General features: G+C 42.8%; 1 protein-coding gene and 1 long non-coding RNA gene across 2 annotated transcripts in view; one reads left to right on the top strand and one right to left on the bottom strand.

The window, feature by feature from the left end:
* Positions 1-1,082: 1,082 nt before the first annotated feature.
* LOC129708692 (serine/threonine-protein kinase pim-1-like) lies at positions 1,083-9,944 on the top strand. The gene is made up of 6 exons (XM_055654620.1): positions 1,083-2,634; positions 2,820-2,926; positions 3,079-3,129; positions 3,568-3,934; positions 7,506-7,682; positions 8,106-9,944. The coding sequence occupies exons 1-6, from the start codon at positions 2,550-2,552 to the stop codon at positions 8,276-8,278; spliced, it is 960 nt and encodes a 319-aa protein (XP_055510595.1). The 5' UTR covers positions 1,083-2,549; the 3' UTR covers positions 8,279-9,944.
* Positions 9,725-23,406, bottom strand: part of LOC129708694 (uncharacterized) — a 110,556-nt gene continuing 96,874 nt past the window's right edge. The window contains exon 3 of the long non-coding RNA XR_008725398.1: positions 9,725-9,870. This is a non-coding gene — a long non-coding RNA (uncharacterized LOC129708694). The remainder of the gene's footprint in view (positions 9,871-23,406) is intronic.

Here is a 23,406-nt window from a genome sequence, read left to right as displayed (position 1 = left end):
TTTGCAGGTTTTGTTTTGTTTATGTTTTGTCAATCTGAATAAAGTTTATTTTTGTTTTATTTAAGTCCCAGTTTCACGCGTTTTTTCGGTTGTAAAGACACTCCCTGGATTCAATTATTAGATCTGTGTTGATTCGCATTTACTAAACTCCACCCAACAGGATTTGAATCTGATGTCTCAAATTGTAGTCATCCCAGAGAAACCACCTCCCAGCCCTGTGGACAGAGAGGGGAGGGGAAAAAATCAGTCAAAGGAAATTCCTGAGCCGTGATGCGTTGCAGAAAGGGCTTTTATGATTTCAGCAGCGACCTCCTTCGACTCTCACTGGCTCTGTTACATTTCCTCCTGCTCCCACTTGCACCTTGATCGCGGGAGGGGAGGGGAAAAAAAGGGGATGCTTTTTTTTTGTTATTCATTCCCACACGCTGAAAAGCGGCGGCCACCCAATTCGAAAAGTATGTCAGGAATGCAATGTCTTCTCGCCAGCACCATTCAAAGCAGATTTGTATCGCTCGCCCGGTTTCACCCCAGATAAAGGTCTATCTTGCTACCAAACTTCTCACTCGCTAATGCAACCCCTAAAATCCACAATATGCCCCCGAATAGCAGGGAAATCTCAAATGTCAATGAGGACAGAAGCTATTAATTCGGCGGCATTATTGATCATATGAATGGTTACAGGCTAAGATTCGGCGGGAAATTACAGCGTCTGAATTATGCATGCACGCCCATTAATCATCACGTTAAGAATCTTTTCTATTTTCACACAAAAATGCATGCAGAAATTGCATTGTGTAGTAATCTTGGAAAACACTTAAGTGCACCTTGCATGCATGCTTCATTAATGGGTGGTCATAAAAACGTGTTCGCAAAACATACACAATTCGAAAATTTCCTACGTTCTAGGTAAAACTTGCACGAATTAAAATATATTTTAAATCTGCATCCTGCATACCATGAAAGTTGCATCGGCTAAGTTTTTGAAATACCGTTCATCTAATTTTACAATTCAGATAATAGTCTATCCTAATAGTGCACGCCCCCTCTGGGTCACCGTAGCCAAACTGGTGTGTGGTAAAAATTATAATTGAAAATAAATCCGTGCCTCCGACAGCATGTAATGTTTTAATTAATGAACTTTATCCCCAAATTCTAGGCACACAACCATTCGACCTTCTCAGTAAAATTAAAAAGTATTTGTGAGGACAAAATGTTTATTTTTAAATTATTTATTTTTAACTTAGCTGCGATACACGTTTAATATATATATATATTTAAACGAGACAAAGAGCTGGAGTAACTCAGCGGATTAGGCAGCATCTCTGGCGAACATTTAATATATTTATATACGCCAGTACTCCCAATCAATTCAAGTATTAAAGATAGACACAAAGTGTTGGAGTAACACAGTGGGTCAGGCAGCATCTCTGGAGAACATTTAATATATTATATACGCCAGTAGTCCCAATCTTAAATCAAGTATTAAAGACACAAAGTGCTGGAGTAACTGTGGGTCACGCAACTTCCCTTTAGAAAATGAATAGGCGACAATTCGGGTCGACATCCTTCTTCAGACTGTTTAATATTCAAGCATTTTTAATTAATTAATTTAATTAATCAAGATTATTTAATTCAAGTATTGTTGGCCATGCCGCTTTTAAAAGTCACACTGAGGATGCATTGTTACACCAAAAATGTCCACCTCTGTAACTACAATATATATTTTAAATCATTTTCATTAATAGAACAAAGATTCTCCAGTGATGCTGCATGACCCACTGAGTTACTTCATCATTGTGTCTATCTTCGGTGTAACATAAATGTGCTTATTTCCTAAATATCTTGCAGTTTTGACTGCATTTTTTAAAAATAAAATTGGGCGATTCCGTTTTCAAACGCTGCATGGCCAATTTCAGAACCGTTCCCAACTAAAACAAAAAAAAGAGCTGCCTGCACTCCTTGGAAAATATTTGCTTGCAGACATGAGTGGATCAAAGCCATTTGTACGCAGACATACAGGAGGCATATTTTTGGCGCGTTGTCATTCCCGCCACGTCGAGTCTAGTCAGTTTCATTCTTTTATTTTGCTTCAGCCTGTGATTGGCAAACCCGTTTCTCCCCTCCTATTTCCTCTGACGCCAATGCAAATAGGCGTGCCTCTAGGGTTTTCTGATGGTGCACGCTTGGCTTTTTTTTTACTATCTGTATATAGTCGTTGCTAGTAGTGGGAGCGCACCAAGCAATCAAGGCAATCGGACGTGATCGGAACTTGCCGCTCTTCATCCAGCTCCTACAATCTTTATTTCTTTGGTTTCCTTATTTGATATTCTTCTCCCCATCCTACTCCAAGACTGCACAGAAGAAGACTTGATCTATCTATCTCCTGCTGTATTTAATTGCTGGGACATTGCAAAGCGTTGTGGAATAAGGGAGAAGCTCACAGCTTGTTGAAACGTGGGGCTGGTCGTGCCGGCTCGTATTCCGGTGGAATTCCTTTAGGAATCTCGCAAGTGATAGCCGAGTCTGAAATCGACGTTTCACGGCCAGGGATGCTGCTTTCAAAAATCGGATCTCTTGCTCATATGTACTCGACATCAAGCGTGGATATGCCGGCGAAAATTCAATTGCAACAAGGTACCTAATTAGTATTTTCCCCACGTTCGCGGAGTCTCCCTACCTCGGTCGAGGAGGGATTTTTTTTGATGCCATGACGGCGTAGACTTGTACCATGTGCGGAACGGAGACAACAAAAGATCTTGTGATAATGGAGACCCAACTAATTTGCTCCCCTCCCTCCCCCTTTTTTTGTGTTGTTACAGTGAAAGAGCGGGAGCCCTTTGAGAAGATTTATCAAGTTGGACCGGTCCTCGGTAGCGGTGGGTTTGGAACCGTTTATTCGGGAGTTCGAGTCGCGGACGGGGCGCAGGTAATTACACCCCCTCTTAACCTTATGTACACACCCCCGTTCTGTTTGATTTACTTTTATCGCTCTTAACTTTTGCCCACAAAAATAAAATTTCCCAGCCGGTGCCTTGCTGCCTTCTGTGACTGAATGGAGTATTTTTGTTTACGTTGCAGGTTGCTATCAAACACGTTGCCAAAGATCGAGTGTCAGAATGGGCTGAATTGGTAAGTAACACGCAGTTTGTAGTGTTTGTTGAATGCAAATGGCGAGTCTTTTGTGGAGTTTAAACATAAAATAAAATAAGATTTTTTTTTAAAATGGGGATGTTTACTTTGACTGCATACGGTGGGCATGTTATGTATCTTAGATTTGGATATAGATCTATCATAGATAGTTATATATAAAGGTGTTTATAGAGTACATTGTTTACATATCTGATGTTTTGCAGATGTTTAGTTTGCCAGTATGTAATGGCCATTTAGATATGGATATAGATAAATCAGATAGTTATATACTGCAGTGTTTACAGAGTACTATGTTTACATATCTTGTATTGTTGCTAGTAAGAATTTCATTGTTCCACTTCGGGACATATGACAATGAAGAACTCTTGATGTGAGTGAATGATAGAGTTTAACAGTAGTGCTTTGGTTCTTGTGCAGTCTAACGGATCCAGGGTTCCCATCGAAATTGCCCTCCTGAAGCGGGTGGGAACGGGATGCCGGGGTGTCATCAAAATGATGGACTGGTTCGAGAGACCCGATAGTTTTATAATCGTCATGGAGAGGCCGGAGGCCGTTAAGGACCTGTTCGATTTTATCACCGAGAAGGGAGCCTTGCCGGAGGATTTAGCCAAGAACTTTTTCCGCCAGATCTTGGAGGCGGTGAGGCATTGTCACGGCTGCGGGGTGATTCACCGGGACATCAAGGACGAGAACATTCTCATCGACATGAGGAACTGGGAACTAAAGCTGATCGATTTCGGCTCGGGTGCGCTGTTAAAGGATACAATCTACACTGACTTTGACGGTGAGTTTTCACTTTCTTAGTGAAATCTTGCAACAGTGGAATCAATTCTTAGAAAGCGTTGCCTGATGTTTAATGGGGCCAGTTGTGGAAGGGAGGCATCTTGATCAGCACGGAGGTGTTGGGCCGAAGGGCCTGTTTTCCATGAAAAACACGGAAGTTCTGGAGGAGCTCAGCGGGTCAGGCAGTATCTGTGGAAGGAAATGAACAGGAGATGTTTTGGGGTTCGGTCTTTAGCATGATGGGTCAGCATTGGTGGGTTGGGCCGAATGGCCTGCTTTCTTGCTGAATGACCTTGCGACTGCAAGCTTGGGAAACGAGGCTTCCTTGGATCCAGATATGGAAATGTTGACAGGGATTGATAGATAGGTCTTTAAGAAACCAGGAACTGCAGATGCTGGAATCTTGAGCAAAACAGAGAGTTACTCCGGTTACACTTTGTGTAATTGAGGTTCAAGGTGATTGTCGGTGGCTGTGTGTGTGTCCTTGGTTTCCAGGAGGTGAAGGAGCGAGCGGTTTTGTTATTGTTTTGGTGGATCAGTTTCCTTATTTGGTTGCTGATGCGACAGGGAAAGAGGGGCGCTTAGCGTTGCAGAGAGGCGTTGCCTTGCCTTCAGAATAATGCAGCTAGCTACCTTTCACATGACGGGAAGGGCGGGCAGAGCCGGGGGCTCTTGAGGTAACGAGAATCACGAGGGCTGCGAGCGTAACAAACGGTTGCTCTGTGATTGAAAAGAGAGACTGCGAAAAAAAATAACAATAAAACTGCTGCCAATGCAGTACTGCGGTGAAATCACAAGATCCGGCCTCGTCAATTGCGTTGTTGGGATTTTTCTGCTGAATTTTAATAATAAGGACATTGGAAGCCAACATTTGCAAAGTGGAAGGAGAGGGGCTGAGGGGCTTTCCTTTAGAATATGCAAATGAGAGAGGGGGGTTGTAATTAGTGCTGCTAGTGGGAATTTTTCTGTTGGTTGGGTTTGTGGACGGGCGCTGCAGATGCAGCAATGCCTACAGCTTGGGGAGGGAGGGAGTGTAATGGATGGGTGGGGGCAAGTTCCCGACAGGGCTGGCAGATGGGAGGTGATTTGATCTTGGGTGTTGTAGCCACTAGGCGGCGCGTCCACCGCTTGCTGCAATTTGGCAGCGCGCCTCCCCTTTGTTTTGAGCTCGTTTTTATCTGCTGCGTAACACTGTTTTGGAAACTGAACCTTGGTCTTACAAAGCAGGGACCCGCACTTCGGCTGGAAACGCGCCTCCAAATTTTGAGCACACATTTCTCCTGTATTTCTCCCCTTACTTATTTCCCTCTCCTGGAAACGTTTTTAAGTTATTTAATCCTGTGACACACTGGGGTGCAGGAAAGAATTGCTTGCAAATCATTTAATTCTCTCCATCCCATATCAAATGACGCGTTGATAATTTATTTAAACTGGATACATTGCTCCCTCTGAACATCCGCCCATTTGCAAATTACACCGTTGCAAATTTGCCATCAATGCAAATGAATCAATATTGCATATTTATCTCGTTGCAATATATTAGTTGCGTGTGTGTGGGGTTTGTAAATTCTCAGGCCATATTATTTAACAATGCAGACTTTTGGAAAAAAGCTGCTTTAAAAAAAATTGTATGATATTTATATGTGTGTGCGGGGTTTGCCATTTCTGACGGGCATTTTTTAAAAACAATGCAGTATTTTTTTTAAATAGTAACTGCATTTTTAAATAAAATGCACGATAATTGTAATGTTTTAAGATTGTGGCGGTGCAAATTGCGTTTGTAATTTTGCTGAGGAGCCGCTAGTCTCCCGACAGCCGGGCGAGCTCAGTGCAAAATAAACTGGCTGCAATTTCAAATGAGTGAGTTGTTGTGCAAAACCGTTAGTGCAAAATGCTGAATGTTGGGCGCCACCAGTCGGCGGGAACATGTGCCTTTTACAACCGAAAGTTTGTAAACAAATGTCACATGGCAACGAGTCAATAAATGCTAGTTTATAACAAGGCGGGCAGGAAGCGGGGGTGAACCGCACTTCCAGCCTGCAAAATGCGCAGCTAGATAGTGCAGATGATTTGAATTCTCAGACCGGGGTGTAGTCTTTTGTGAACAAGAAAACACTTACTGAATTTTAGCCAATGAATCTAGTGAGAGTGGATTAACCTTTAGATGTACAAGTGAGTGCAGATTCTGAAACCAAACACACAGTTCTGGAGAATCTCAATGTAATATCTTGCACTAAATAGCGTTCCCTTTATTTTCCTTTTCAATGTAATATCACTAAATACGGTTCACTTTATTGTCGTTTTCAATGTTTCATCTTTTTGCACCAAATACTGTAAATGTGGACAGCATGATTCGATAAAGGGAATAACGTCTAGTGCAATTCTTTACACTTTAAAGATACAGGCCCTTGGGTTCACCCAGTCAGTATCCTACACAGAGGGGACATTTTTTTTTACAATTTTTAGCCAAGCCAGTTAACCTACAAACATGTATCCTTTTGGAATGTTGGAAAGAAATAGAGCACCCAGAAAAAACCCACGCAGTCACAGAGGGAACATACAGAAAAAACCCACAGTCAGAATTGAACACGGGTCTCAATCCACCCCAATCTTGCACTAAATGCTATATCCTTAATCTTTTATCAGTGGAAGGCGATTAGATTCATGTGTGGTCTTCTTTGACTGGATAGAAGGCAAACAAAAGCATTTCTTTACCTCAGTACATGTGACAATAATAACTAGTATAACTCAGCAGGTCAGGCTGCAGCTCTGGAGGGAGCTCTGAATGGCCATGTTTAGGGTCAGAACTTTTCACTGTCAGTCACACAATGCCATAAATGTTTGACATTCTGCCCTTTGCTTTCTTTCATTGTTAATTTATATATTTACTTCCATACATTGGTGCAGCTGGTAGAGCTGCTGCCCCACTGCGTCAGAGACCCTGTTTTGATCCTCAGTTGGGTTGTTTCTCCGTGTGGAGTTTGCACGTTCTCCCAATTACTGCATGGGTTTCCCCCGGGTGCTCCGATATCCTCCCACATCCCAAAGACGGGTGGGTCTGTAGCTCAATTGGGCCTCTGAAAATTGCCCTTGTGTGTAGTGAGTGGATGAGAAAGTGGGATAACATGGAATTGGTGTAAACAGGTGATCGATGGCCGGTGTGGATTCGGTGGGCTAAAGGGCCTGTTTCCATGCTGTATTTAGTCTATTATTGTCACGTGTACCGAGGTACAGCAAAAAGGTTTTTATGTAGAAAGGAGCAGCAGATGCTGGTTTATACTGAAGCATGTTTCAGTCTGAAGAAGGGTTGTGACCTGAAACGCCCCCTTTTCTAAAGATGCTGCCTCACCTGCTGAGTTACTCCAGCATTTTTTGTGCATCTTCGAAGAGCTTTTTGTTGTACGCTGCCCAGTAAGTGGAAAGACTATACATGATTACAGTCGAGTTGTCCACTGTGTATAGATACAGGATAAAGGGAATGCCGTTATGTGTAAGTGGCTAAACTAAAGTGTCACTGTTCTAGAAAACATACAGCCAGTGTTCATGAGTGTTTATTCTTCATTGATTCACAGGAACCAGAGTGTACAGCCCTCCAGAGTGGATCCGTTACCACAGATACCACGGCAGATCTGCAACTGTATGGTCCCTGGGCGTACTGTTGTATGACATGGTATGTGGAGACATTCCATTTGAGCAAGACGAGGAAATAATTCGCGGACAAATTTTATTCAGACGAAGAATTTCATCTGGTAAGCTGCAGTTTTGAGCTTTTTGTTTGACCACGAGAGAGTTTAAATATATAGCAAAACACAAAGTGCTGGTGGAACTCAGCTGGTCAGGCAGCATCTGTGAAGGGAACGGGTCGGGCCCCTGCTTCAGACAGCACCATCATTGACTGAAGAAGGGTCGCAATCCATGTCACCCATCCATGTTTTCCAGAGATGTTGCCTGGCCCGCCGAGTTCTTCCAGCACTTTGTGTGTTTAAAAATAAATGTTGATTTGCTCAATGACTGCAGTTTGTAAGTTTGGGCAGTTATTCCAAATAATTTGATGTTTCCTAGTCCTATAAATATAGTGTACAACTGTTGTAAGATTAATTAATTTGCTGGAAAATATATATGTTCAAACAATCCCAACAATTGGTAACCCAGTTTCTCCCCTTTGATTTTAGAATGTCAACATCTCATCAAGTACTGTCTTTCCTTGAGGCCCTCTGATCGGCCATCGTTTGAAGACATTATCAATCACCCTTGGATGCAGAATAGTGTAGTTTCACAAGATGCCATTGGACTAAGACTGCACAGTCTGAGCTCAGAATCAGCGAGCATTACCCAAGCAAATTAGGACTTGCGAAACAAGGTGGACTGATGCTCGTAGAACCATTTGCCTTCTCTTTGGAAGAACCAAAAAACCTGCCTGGTTTGGATCTACCAGATTCCACAGCCTTTTATAAACCTTGCGATTAGTGTGAGGGGTGATGACAAAACAGGAATCGCCCCCGTCCCCATCTGCCTCCATTCCGGTTGATAGGAACTTGAATCGTGCGTTACGACAAGCCTGACTCTTCCTCTTCGAGTGCCTTTTATAACCACTGGACCCACCAACTTACAATGAAATACTTGAATCTCTGCTGCTTCTTCGTAATTTCTCTGCACAACCATCATACGTACACACAAAAACAGACTGGACTACTTATTGCTGCTGCAGGCACAAGGAACTGCAGATGCTGGTTTGCAAAACAAAAAAGACACAAAGTGCTGGTGTAACTCAGTGGGTCACATCGCATCTCTGGAGAACATGGACGGGCAATGTTAAAAAGGACGTACCATTAAAAAGGAGATGAGGAGGAATTTCTTTAGTCAGAGGGTGATGAATCTAGAATGCATTGCCACAGATGACTGGGGGCCAAGTCAATGTTTTCAGGGTGGAGATCGACAGATTCTTGATTAGTGCGGGTGTCAGGAGTTTTGGGGAGAAGGCAGGAGAATGGGATTGAGAGGGAACGATAGATTAGCCATGATTGATGGGCTACTATAACTTATGTCCCAAAACTCCACCTATCCAACGTTCTCCAGGGATGCTGCCTAAGTCGTTGAGTTACTCCAGCACGTTTGAGGTTTTTTTCTCCCAGTAACGCCACTAGTTTTTGTTCACATCTTTCGGTAAAATAGATGGAAGACAAACCTCATCGCCGCGTTATCACCACTAATCGGCCCTCAACACTTTTTGTGCAGTCATCTTGTCGAATACACTCAACGTGAAGCCAAGGCGTGCAAGAGCATCAACAACAATGCACAACCAATGCAATGAATGAACTCTAAATCTTTGTACATGTGTGCACATATGTATATACGATATATAAATATATAAACAAATGTACATAAACTGTTTTCGAAGTACTGGTTACAACAAACATTGTTGGCGCTGTTCTGTTTACCCGTTTATTTATTTAAGTGAAGTTGAGGTTTTTTTTAAGCAGATATATTATATAAAAAGTTTTGACTGGTGGGTTTATTTATATTTATTTATTTATGGACAACTACCTTCCAACAAACTTGTTCATTCCACATTAATTATTTGCTCATTTGAAGACCCACACATTTTCATAAGATCTTGTCAGACTTTAATTCAGTTCACTCTGTGTTTACAACCAAATTAATAAGGTGATGTCATTGAAAGAAAAATTCCAGACTTTGTAAATATAACATTGAGCACTTCTGTTAAATGCATGTTGTACTGAATATGTATTTAATGTCTAGACAATTTTTTTTGGGGGGGGGGTGGGAGGGATTGTGTTTTTTTAATGTGTCCTGTTGGTTTGTATGGGTTGACTAGAATGCCACTGCAGAAATGATTTGTTTTTATTGTACATACTATATCTTTACGGTTTGGTTGCATGTATGCAGCTTGGAGTCTGAACTGTCATTTCATTAGACCTGTAAATTAAATAGAAAGGAAGAAAAGTTATTTTTATACAGCATTTCAAATAAAATTAAAAATTTGCCTTAAATTTATTGTTCAGTGTTATATTTGAGTACATGCACGTCACGGTTATGGAGACGCAAGGAACTGCAGGAGCTGGAATCTTGGACAAAGCACAAAGTGCTGGAGGAATTCAGTGGGTCATTATGGGCTGAAGGGCCTGTTCCCGTGCTGTGCTGTTCTATGTTGTAGAACCAGTTCAGAACTGTGTAGTGCCTGGGACCTCAACACCAAGGGATGCCGCAGCGGTAGAGTTACTGCCTTACAGCGTCGGAGACCCTGACGTTGGGTGCTGTCTGTATGGAGTTTGTACCTTCTTCCTGTGACCGCAAGGGTTTCCCCCAGCTGCTCTGACTTCCCACATTCCAAAGACGTGCAAGTTTGACGGATAGAACTAGAGTATACTGGGATCGCTGGTAACTTCAATCAAAATGTAAAATGTATATACAAGGCAAAAAATGCAAAAAACATATTCTCAGTGTTCATTCATTAAGTAATGCCATACTCAGTAGTGTTAGCACCTGTTTTTAATCAAAACTCCCTTGGTACTCATGTGGCCCCATGGGGCGATATCCCCTTCCTTGTTTGAGGGGTGCCCCCATTGGGCTCTGCCCCTCAATGTGCAGCAGCGGAAGGTCCCAGACTATGGTCCTCCCACACAGAGCCTTGGCGTAAGCTGCACCGAGCTTCTGTGTGTCCCTCAGCACATACTCCTGCAGTCCGCTCTACAGTGGGCCGGTCGGCAACATTCCCTGGCGGTCATCTCTCTGCCGGGAGACCTAGTTTCAGACAGACCAAAGTGTTTTTCACTGAGTTGGTGGTCTTCCATTAGTACTTGATGTCCGCCTCTGTATGTGTCCCTGGAAACGGCCTGCAAATCAGAGTAACTCAGCAGGTGAGGCAGCATCTATGCAGAGAAGGAATTGGCGACGTTTCGGGTCGAGACCCTTCTTCAGACCCATGTCAGGTGAGGGGACGGGCATGGAAAGAATGTGGGTGGAGACGGTAAGACTAGTGGGTGAACTTTAAAGGGGAGTGGATGGAGTGAGAAAACAAGCCCTTAGGCCCACCGAATCTGCCGACCAGCGATCACGCCATACTCCAGCACTATCCTACACATTTTTTTACTGAAGCCAATTAACCTACAAACCTGTATATCTTTGTAGTGTGGGACACTGGAGCAGCCGGAGAAAACCCACGCGGTCACAGGGGGATGGTAGAAACTCATACAGACAGCACCCATAGTCAGGATTGAACCCGGGTCTCTGGTGCTGTGAGGCAGCAACTCTACCGCTGCACCACCGTGCCGTTAATACAATAATGTTTCTACGCACCTCCAGACTCCACACACTTATGCATGGAAATCACCAGGATGAGGTAATCAGTAGGGATCCTGATTAATTGTCCTCTTCCCTGTTAACACTTAGCACATCACAGTTGTTGAAATCAACTAATTTAACACACAGGAGGAAGAGATTAGGAGTAGGGTTTTATTTACGGGGAAAAGGCCAGAGAATGGGGTGAGAGGGAAGAATAGATCAGTCATGATTGAATGGCAGAGCAGATTCGATGTGCCGAATGGCCTAATTCTGCTCCTCTAACTTATGGTCTTATTCATGTGGAGTTTTACAACATAGAGCTGCAACAACATGCATTATTGGAGTCAGAAACACTTTATTAATGTGGGGTGGGGCGTTAATTCTGAGCAGATTTTTTGTTGTGCTTTTAATGTGGAGTTAGGGAGAATTGGGTTGACGTGTTCTCGGAATTTGAATTAATACAAAAAATATAGGAGCTATAAACTTATAGATCATTGCTCATCTGATTTATGACACCATCTGAGGCCTTTGTTTAAATTTCTGCTTTGCATTAACGTCCAAATATCCATTATTATGTCCATTTTAAAAAGTTCAATTTTCCTTGAGAATGCTGTCAATTCTCGGACAGAGATATGGGTAGGGTACTGATATGGGTAGAAAATTGGTTGGCAGACTGGAAACAAAGAGTAGCAATTATCGGGTTTCGGAATGGCAGCCAGCGACTATTGGGGTACGTCAAGGCTCAGTGCTGGGACCGCAGCTATTTACAATATACATTAATGATTTAGATGAAAGGATTAAAAGTTGCAAATGACACAATGTTGGGTGGCAGAGTGAACTGTGAGGAAGATGCTATGAAGATGCAGGTTGGGTGAGAGTGTAGATGCATGGCAGATGCAGTTTAATGTGAATAAATGTGAGGTTATCCACTTAGGTGGCAAAAAACGAAGGCAGATTATTATCTGAAATGTGTCAAGTTGGGAAAAGGGGAAGTACTACGAGATCTGGGGGTCCTTGTTCATCATTCACTGAAAGTAAGCATGCAGGTACAGCAGGCAGTGAAGATAGCTAATGGCATGTTGGCTTTCATAACAAGAGTAGTTGAGTATAGGAGCAGAGATCCTTCTGCAGTTGTACACAACCCTAGTGAGACCACACCTGGAGTATTGTGTGCAGTTTTAGTCTCCAAATTTGAGGAAGGACATTCTTGCTATTGAAGGACTGCAGCGTAAGTTCAAGAGGTTAATTCCCAGGATGGCGGGACTGTCATATGTTGATAGAATAGAGTGACTGGGCTTGTATACACTGGAATTTAGAAAGATGAAAAGGGATCTTATTGAAACATAAGATTATTAAGGGATTGGACAAGCTAGTGGCAGGAAACATGTTCCCGATGTTGGGGGAGTCCAGAACCAGGGGGCACAGGTTAAGAATAAGGGGTAGCCCATTTAGAACGGAGATGAGAATAAACATTTTCACCCAGGGAGTCGTGAATCTATGGAATTCCCTGCCACAGAGAGCAGTGGAGGCCAAATCACTGGATGGATTTAAGAGAGAGTTAGATAGAGCTCTAGGGGCTAGTGGAGTCAAGGGATAGGGGGAGAAGGCAGGCACGGGTTATTGATAGGGGACGATCAGCCATGATCACAATGAATGGCGGTGCTTGCTCGAAGGGCCGAATGGGCTCCTCTTGCACCTATTTTCTATGTTTCTACATAACGTCCTGTGGTTTGACGAGAGGTCCACCTTCAACACAGTTATTCCAACCAAACTCATCTTCAATCTCCAGGACTGACAATTCAGCCCCCACACATGCAAATAGACCCTAGACTTATTGACCCACAGATCTCAAACAGTAACAATAGATGACAAAACATCTTCCACGCTAATTCTCGACATCAGTGCCCGGCAAGACTGCATTCTCTGCTGACAAAACCAAGGCCACTCACAGCCCAGTCATTCTCTCTTCTCACATTTCCATTTGGGCAGAAGATACACTTGAAAACATGTACCACAAGACTCAAGAACAGCTTCTTCCTCACCGTTATCAGACTCTTGAACAGACCTCTCATATGCAAAGGATGAATTCATGATCCTCCAATCTACTTCCCTGTTTCCTATGTGCTTTTTTCATCTGCACTTTCTGTGTGGCTGTACTCTATTTCTCTCCGCTTTTGCACTAACCGATGTATTCATCAACGTTAAAGGACACAAAGTGCTGGAGCAACAAAACAGGCCATGCAGCACCTCTGGAGAACATGGATACGTGATGTATCTGGTCGCGACTCTTCTTCAGACCCGAAACGTCACCTATCCATGTTCTCCAGAGGTGCTGCCTGAACCGCTGAGTTATTCCATCACTTTGTGGCCTTTTCTGTAAGCCAGCATTTGCCAATTCCTTGTTTCCACTCACCCATGGTGAAGATTTGCCTGGATACTCAAAACAACATCTTTCATTGTGTCTTGGTGCACATGACATTAATAAACCAACTCCCACAACATTGCTAATGTCTGAGGCTTTCTTTTCATGATGTCTAATGTTCAATAACTAACTCTGCCAGAGCCATTTTGACACCTCCAAAATTATCACAGCTCGTAAGTAAAATCATTCAAAAATTTGAAAAAAAATCTTTTTAATGATGCTGTCATTTTTCGCCAGCTGGCAGTAATGTCCAAGAGGCATATGTTTAATTCCTGGAGAATCCAAGGCAGCCCCCAAAAATTGGCAACTACACCTCCTCTGTAAAAAAAAAACATAATTAGCACCTGAGCTATTCACAGATGCATTAGGTTCTCAACCAGAGCATTGAGATATTGTTGCCTATTATGTGCACATGTGTGTGCCACATTTCACCAAGTTATGATATTGTTTATATTGCTTCGTTAAAGTTTGTCAGCAAACTAGGCAAGGGGCAGCACGGTGTTGCAGCAGTCAAACTGCTGCCTTACAGCTCCAAAGACCCGGGTTTGATCCTGTGTGGAGTTTGTACGTTCTCCCCGTGACCACGTAGGTTTCCTCTGGGAAGCTCCAGTTTTCTAAAGTGTAAATTGTCCCTAGTGTGTAGGATAGTGCTAGTGTAGCAGGTGATCGCTGGTCAGTGCGGACACAGTGGGCCAAAGGTCCTGCTTCCACGCTGTATCGCTAAAGTCTAAATTCAAATCTAAAGTGCTAATTGTTCCCTGATTGTTACCTTCATAATCCAATGGTTTAATGGTACTTTATTGTCACATGTCCCAAGACCTCATCGGTGGAACAGGCGGAGGATGATGGCTGACCTTTGTGGAATGACACAACGGCTGGGAAGGCGGATGAAGGCTGCAGCAGAAAAGAGTTTCCGGTCGTCTTGGACTCCATGCCACTGGATCTTGACCTGGATCTGTCAACGACCGTGGGGTGGCTGTCTGTGCACCAGTCTCCCCACATTAAACAAAGTCACGCACAGGCATTCTCCATATAGGGAATAACACCCTGGAGACACTCATGATCAGCCATGACCAAAAAACTTTTTTTTTGCATTCAGTTCAGTAAAAACCTTACTATACAAAGGCACAATCATACTTAAGTACAAGAGTGTAAGTTTACAAGATTACTGATGCAGTGCCATTTCATAGGTAGACAAAAATGCTGGAGAAACTCAGCTGGTGAGGCAGCATCTATAGAGGGAAGGAATAGGTGGCATTTCGGGTCGAGACCAGTCTGAAGAAGGGTCTTGACCCGGAACGCCACCTATTCCGTCGCTCCATAGATGCTGCCTCACCTGCTGAGTTTCTCCAGCATTTTTGTCTACCTTCGATTTTTCCAGCAACTGCAGTTCTTAAACATTGTGTATTTCATTGAGAATTTAGTTTAGTTTAGTTTAGTTTAGAGAAACAGCATAGAAACAAGCCCTTCATCCCACCGAGTCCACACTGACTAGCTATGATCCGTACACTAGTCCTATCCTAGACACTAGGGACAATTTACAGAAGCCAATTAACCTACAAACCTGCATGATTTTGGAATGTGGGAGGAAACTGGAGAAAACCCATGAGGTCACAGCGAGAACTTATAAACTGTACAGGCAGCGCCCGTAGTCCGAATCGAACCGGAGACTCTGACGCTGTAAGGCAGCAACTCTATTGCTGAGTCACTGTGCCGCCAAATTATATGAGGGTTTTATCAGATTCATACGCGTTGAATTCTTCCCCAACTAATTTTCTCCAGAGGTAATATGGTGTGCTCCTTTGCACATTGGGCTAGTGTTTAGTTGGATACCTTCTCTCCCCTGAAGCATGTCAAAGGGAACTATCCAGACCTGCATACCTGTGTTGTGTCAAATAAACCTGTTGAACACCATGCAGTAATTGCGTCAAACTTTATGGAAACTGGCCCTTCGGCCCACGCTGACCATGATACCCCATGCAAGCCAGTTTGCCTGAGTTTGGACCATATCCCTTTATCCCTTTATCCATGTGTCCCAGTGTTTTTAAAATGCAGTTGTGGTGCTTGCCTCAAGTTTCTCCTCTGGCAGCTCATTCCATAAATCCACCACCCCCTGAGTGAAAAAGTTACCCATCAGTTTCCTATTAAATCTTTCCCACTCACCTTAAATCTATGACCTGTGGTTCTTATTCTCCTATCCTGGGTAAAAGTCTCTGTGCATTAACCCCATCTATTCCCTTCATGATTTTATATACGTCTATAAGATCACGCCTCAGCCTCCTGTGCTCCAAGGAATAAAATCCCAGCTTGCCCAACCTCTCCCAATAGCTCCGGTAAATGTAGTTAAAAATAAAAAAATAAATAAATAAAAGTCTTATGGATTAATTAGAATGAAACAAATATACTGATTGGACAAGGATTGATCTTAGGTATTGATTATAAAACAGAGGAAATGTCTCTTTTTGTCTTTTCATCTCCGGCCTTTGTCCAACCATCTACCAAACAACACCTCCACCCCTCACCTGTGTCCACCTATCACTTGCCAGGGTTTGTCCTACCCCCCCCACACCCCCTTCCGGCTTCCCCCCCCTCCCCCCCCCCCCCCCCCCCCCCCCCCCCCCCCACTCCCCTCCCCCGCCACAATCAGTCTGAAGAAGGGTCCCGACCTATAAGGTCACCTAACCAGCTTCTCCAGAAATGCTGCCTGACCCGTTGAATGACTCCAGCACTTTGTTTTTTGTTAATACTTGGCCAATTCGTATGTTATTTATTTACCAAGGGCATTCCCTGGAATTGTGAGAGTGACGGCAATAAGAGAGACAATGAAGGATGTAAGTCCATTTAACAGGATGCATAGCCTGATAGAGTACCAACTAAACCAGTAACGAGGAAAGTATTATTATCAAACATGTGATATGGGATTACATTTTCTCTACATGCTGATGCACCAGTAAGGGTAATTACTGGACTGTGTCTGTGTGGTAGATGCAAATCACCAGGTGCATGTGCAAGTCCATCTTTCAGGGTCAGGATTTCCACATTTACCTTCAAATTAATGCACCAAGTAAGCAGCAACATGACACAATTGTAGAGCTGCTGCCTCACAGCGCCAGAGATCCTGGTTCGATCCTGACCTCTGGTGCTGTCTCAGATGCATAATTGGCCTCTGTAAATTGCTCCAAGTGTGTAGGCAGTGGATGAGAAAGTGGGATAACATAGAACTAGTGTGATCGATAGTCGGTGTGGACCGAAAGGCCTGATTCTATGCTGCATCTCTAAAAATCAAAAGGAACTTACCCGTATGTTTCAGGTCAACTTAATATATTTAAATTATGATTTATTTTTATTTGATGGTATGTTTAAATTTGTTTACAAACATGTGTCAACAGATTTTGTTCCTTATTGCTAAACTATCTCCAGAGTTTTTGATGACTTACCTGTCATGCACCAAAAACATTGATTATGGATATCAACTTGAAAGAATTACAAGGACAATTTCTTCCCAGCCATATCAGGCAACAGAACAATCTTATCGCCAACTAGGGGGTGGTCCTGACCTGCCATCTACCTCATTGGAGACCCTTGGACTATCTTTAATCGGACTTTACTGGACTTTATCTTGAACTAAACATTATTCCTTTATCCTGTATCTGTACACTTTGGACAGCTTGACTGTAATCATGTTTAGTTTAGCTTAGTTCGAAGATAGACACAAATTGCTGGAATAACTCAGTGGTACAGGCAGCATCTCTGGAGAGAAGGAATGGGTGACGTTTCGGGTCGATACCCTTCTTCAGACTGTTTATTAATTGTCTCGTGTACCGAGGGACAATGAAAAACTTTTGTTGCGTGCTAACTAGTCGGCAGAAAGACTCTCCTTGATTACAATCGTGCCATCCACAATGAACAGATAAATGTTTATGCAAGATTTTAAAAAATACACAGTTTTTCACTGTACCTCAGTACACGTGACAAATATACTGTTGATTCTCTTTGATCTTGACTTCTTCTTTCGTGTGGCGTGCACAGCCTAAAGTTGTTGGACAACTTATTCTACTTAATCTTCCGTTGGTGCACGTCGAGTTGATTGCATTAGTCAAAACAGGGCGGACCACGAGAAGGTTGCAATCTTCCACCCCTTTGACACCAGAGAAATCAATCCAAATTTGTCAAACCTCAATATACATAGTTAATACCCTCTAATCCAGGTAGAATTCTGATAAGCCTCTTCTACACCCTCGCCATAGGACAATTCAGATGCTCAATTCTTGCACGAGTGGGCAAAGGTTAATTGGTTCATGGGAAATATGATTGGCTCATCAGTGACACATTAATGTTTTTTTGAATAACGGTATTTTCCTTGTTTTTATGTGTTGAGCGAGTGGAATAGCATAAAAACAGTTCAACTTGTGAGTTTTGTGTTCTCCTGTTTGCCTTTCATCTTGTTAGAAATATGTATTTGATTTGCAGCAAAATCTCTTTAAGTGGCAAACCAATACCACAATTTTATTTTTTGTAATGGCTTGGCACCAATATATTTTAATGAGGTGCTTCCCCTCTTCACTTGTTTGGAAACCTCACGTATTAATCATCCCATGCGCTGTTGCGAGTCACTTCTTGGCACGATTTGTTTCTGACGTGCATCAAATTCAATTATTTTCTTGGCTTTCACTCACAATCTTCTCTGTTAACTGGGCATTGAGTATAAGAATCAGGACGTCATAATGCAGCTTTAAAGGGGTTGCACAGTGGCACAGCGGTAGAGTTGCTGCCAGAGCGTCAGAGACCCGGGTTCGCTCCTGACTAGGGGGTCTGTCAGTATGGTTTGTCTACACTCTCCCTATGACTCCGTGCGTTTTCTCCTGGAGCTGCGGTTTCCTGCCACACGCCATCAGGCATACAGATTTGTAGGTTAATTGGCTTCAGTAAGTTAAAAAATCCACCAGTGTGTGTGCAGATTAGTGGACGGGGTGATCGCTGGTCGTTGAGAAGACCTCAATGTGAAATCTTGGAGAATGAATATTGAATAGGATTGATTGTAATCATGTGTTGTCCTTCTGCTGACTGGTTAGCACGCTACAAAAAGCTTTTCACTGTACCTTGGTACACGGGACAATAAACTGAAACAGTTATATATTCATATTCACCATCAAACATGTTTGTGAAGAGGGTACTGGGTATATGGAGCAAGCTGCCAGAGGCGGTAGTTGAGGCAGATACTATAACAGCATTTAAAATACATTTGGACAGGTACATGGATAGGAATGGTTTGAAGGGATATCTGTCAAATATGGGCAAATGGGAATAGAAACATAGAAACATAGAAAATAGGTGAAGGAGTAGGCCATTCGGCCCTTCGAGCCTGCACCGCCATTCAATATGATCATGGCTGATCATCCAACTCAGTATCCTGTACTTGCCTACTCTCCATAACCCCTGATACCTTTAGCCACAAGGGCCACATCTAACTCCCTCTTAAATATAGCCAATGAACTGGCCTCAACTACCTTCTGTGGCAGAGAATTCCAGAGATTCATCACGCTCTGTGTGAACAATGTTTTTCTCATCTCGGTCCTAAAAGATTTCCCCCTTATCCTTAAACTGTGGCCCCTTGTTCTGGACTTCCCCAACATCGGGAATAATCTTCCTGCATCTAGCCCAACATTGCATCTAGCTTGAATGACTTAGATGGAGCATTTTGGTTGGTAAAGATGAGTTGGGGAGAAGAGGCTGTTTCTATGCTGTATGACTCTAATACTAAATAAACCTAAATAAACTCAAATATCACCTACAGTACTGTTCTGGTTGCCAATCACTGATTTTCAAACATTATCCTCATTGCAGGTGTGACTATGTGCAGAATACTGCTTCCCCTGATATTAGTACAATTGTAAACATATCTGAAAGCATCCATTCATAGATGAGGGCCTTTACAGTAATTGACTAACAAAATCAGGAATTTCTTGTCAATGTGCCTTGTTCACTTTTGCTGAAAAGTAATTCATTTACTTATTAAACTTTCACCTGAATACGACCATCCATACGCTTTAAGGAACTCTGAACTCATGCTTTAATGGTTTTCCTCTTTTTGTTTTGAAACCAAACCTCAATAATTCAGTTGTTTCACATCCTGTTTATACTTTGGGTGGCACAGTAGCACAGCGGTAGAATTGCTGCTTCACAGCGCCAGAGACCCCAGTTTAATCCTGACTACTGGGTGCTGTCTGTACGGAGTTTGTACGTTCTCCCGGTGACCTCATAGCTTTTCTCCGGGTGCTCAGGTATCCTCTCACACTCTAAAGACGTAAAGGTTTCGTAGGTTCATTATCTTTGCTGAAAATTGTAAATTGTTCCAAGTGTGTAGGATAGTGCTGGCATACAGGGTAATAATCCCTGGTCGGCGCGGACTTGGTGAGCTGAAGGGCCTGTTTCCGCGCCCTATCTCTAAAGTCTAAAGTATCAGCAGAAGGTTTTTCTAAGCAGTATTCTGAAAAGCTTCACAGAAGACTATGCATTTAATTTGAAAGCGGTCAGTGAGTTGAGCATAGGTTTTGTCAAATTTGTTTATTAATGCATTGTTGCAGTTCTTTTGAAGTAATTAACACTTGATTGATTGAAAGATACAGCATGGAAACAGATTCTTCGGCCCCCCCCACTCCGACCATCAATTACCCGTTCACACTCGTTCTATATTATCCCACTTTCTCATCCACGCCTTATACATTAGGGGCAATTTACAGAGGTCAATAAACCTATCAACCTGCACGTCTATGGGATGTGCATAGGTGTGGATCATATACAGGCATAGGTGATCAGTTTAACTTGGCATCATGTTCGACACAGACATTATGTGCCGCAGGAAATTATCGTGTTGTACTCTTCTATGTTCTCTGTTCTAGGTTTGGGTTATTTCAACTCATTTAGACCGAGGTTCAGTGAAAATCATTGTTTTGCATGCTGACCAAGTAAATCTGATAATAATACACATAAACTCATTCGCCATTATAGGAAGGATGTGGAGGCTTTGACAGAGTCAAATACTAGAGGACATAGCTTTAAGGTGAGAGGGGAAAAGTTTAAAGAGATGTGCAGAGGCAAGTATTTTGACAGAGGATGGTGGGTGCCTGGATTGAGCTGTCGGGGTTGGTGGTGGTGGATGCAGATACAATAGTGGCGTTTCAGTGATTGATGGATATGCACATGGATATGCAGTGAATGGAAGCATGTTGATTATGTGCAGGCAGAGAAGAGTTGGTCTTAGCATTATGTTCGGCATGGACATTGTGGACCGAAGGGTCTGTTCCTGTGCTGTTCCATTCTATATTCAAGGGAGGAAATGGGTGATACATTTAGCAGAGCTGAATGAACATTCCTGATCATTTGTGACCACTCTCTCTCTATGTATAATGGACACAAAACGAAATGCTCATTACAAGCTATTCAGCAAACTTTGTTTTGATATATTTTGAGCTCGGAAATTATCTACAAATCACCAGATAAAATCTACTCTCCATAGCTGTCAGTTTTTCAAAGAACTGAACTCAGATAAGAGTTAAACTATTTTACTCAGAAAAGCTGTCATATTATGACTAGAGCAAACCATATTTAGATTTGAACTAAAGTCTTTAGAAATGTCATATTCACATTTGTTTTCCTTTGCGCATGGTTTGGTAATAAATACAATCTCACATGTCTTTTTGTGAAGAAATTAACATTACTGAACATAAGTTCTTCAGATCATTTCCACTTCCAAGCAAGTATCTGAGTCACGTGACTTTTTTATATAACCCTTTCATAAGTTCATGTCCTAGGAGCAGAATTAGGTCATTCGTCCCATCAAGTCTACTCCACCATTCAATCATGGCTGATCTAACTTTCCCTCTTAGCCCCATTCTCTTGCCTTCTCTCCATAACATCTGACACCCTTAACTCTCAAGATTCTGTCAATCTCCGCCTTAAAAATATCCATTGACGGCCTCCACAGCCGTCTGTGGCAATGAATTCCGCAGATTCACCACCCTCTGATGAAAGAAATTCATCCTCATCCCCTCTCTCAAGGTACATCCTTTTATTCTGAGGCTGTGCCCTCTGGTCCTAGACTCTCCCACGAGTGAAAACATCCTCTCCACATGTACTGTACAATGATGGGATGTCCTTTATATTGCGGATTTTATGTACAACTGTTTGGCTAAAGAGGTCAGTAGCTGGAGTATTTAGCTCCAAAATGGAAGTGTCATGGACATAGAGTCATACATCACAGGAACAGGCCCTTCAGCCCATCTCATCTTATACTGGCAAAGATGCTCCATCTGCTAGTCCCATTTACCCCCATTTAGCCCCTATCCCTCTAAACCTTTATTTTAGACTTTAGATTTTAGAGATACAGTGTAGACACAGGCCCTTCGGCCCACTGAGACAGTGCCGACCAGCAATGACCTCATACACCTGCACCATGCTACACACCAGGAACAACTTACAATTTTTACCGAGGCCAATTAGCCGACAAAACTGTACATCTTTGGGATGTGAAAGAAAACTGGAGCATCCGGAAAAAAACACTCAGTTACAGGGAGAACGTACAAACTCTGTACAGAAAGTACCCGTTGTCAGGATCGAACCTGGGTCACTGGTGCTGTACGGCAGCAGCCCTACCGCTATGCCACTGTGCCGCCCTTAAACCCTTATACCTTTCCTATCCATGTACTTGTCCAAGCACCTTTTAAACATTGTGCCTCAAGTACCTCCCCAGGCAGCTTGTTCCATGCACCCTCCACCCTCTGAGTAAAAAAGTTGACCCTGAGGTTCCTAGTAAATCATTCCATGTCCATGTCGTCAGTTTCTTGATTTTCCCATCCTGGGTAAAAGACATGTATTCACCCACTCGATACCCCTCATGATTTTATACACCTCGACTGTATAAATCACCCCTCAGCCACTGCGATTCAAGAAATAAAATTCTAGCTTGCACATTCTCTCTCATTAACTCAGGCCCTCAAATCCTATCAACATCCTTGTAAATAGTGCAGATACATTGCTCCTTGTAAGTGGCCTCCCAGGGGGTCAAGAAGGCTTTTCTTGACCCCCTTGCTTACTTTCCTTACTTCTTTTATTTCTATCTTTTTTAAAGCTCAAAAAATGAAGTGGTACAACATAATGTAATAAGATATATGCGATGTATTAATGTGATTTACTGTACTGCTAAGAAGGCTTTTGTTACACTGGCCATAATCAGTCATAGTATTGAGCACACAAAAATGGTGGAGAAACTCAGCGGGTGCAGCAGCATCTATGGAGCGAAGGAAATAGGCAACGTTTCGGGCCAAAACCCTTCTTAGTTGAGACGTTATGTTCCAGTTGTACAAGATGTTGGCGAGGACGGATTTGGAGTACTGTATTCAGTTTTGATCACCCTGCTATAGGATGAAAGAATGGATCGGCTGGGTTTGTATTCACTGGAATTTAGAAGGGGATCTTATAGAAACACATACAAATTTTAAGGGATTGGACAGGCTCGATGCAGGAGAAATGTTCCGCATGTTCCACATGGAGTCCAGAACCAGTGGTCACAGTTTAAGAATTAAGAGGTAGGCCATTTAGGACTGAGATAAACTTTTTCATCCAGAGAGTTCTGAATCTGTGGAATTCTCTGCCACAGAAGGCAGTGGAGGCCAATTCACAGAATGTTTTCAAAAGAGAGTTAGATTTAGCTCCTAGGGCTAACGGAATCAACGGATATGGGGAAAAAACAG

Source organism: Leucoraja erinacea, chromosome 24, assembly GCF_028641065.1.
Source record: "Leucoraja erinacea ecotype New England chromosome 24, Leri_hhj_1, whole genome shotgun sequence".
NCBI classification, from domain to species: domain Eukaryota; kingdom Metazoa; phylum Chordata; class Chondrichthyes; order Rajiformes; family Rajidae; genus Leucoraja; species Leucoraja erinaceus.
The sequence above is the reverse complement of the archived record's forward strand: the minus strand, read 5'-3'. Positions and strand labels throughout refer to the sequence as shown.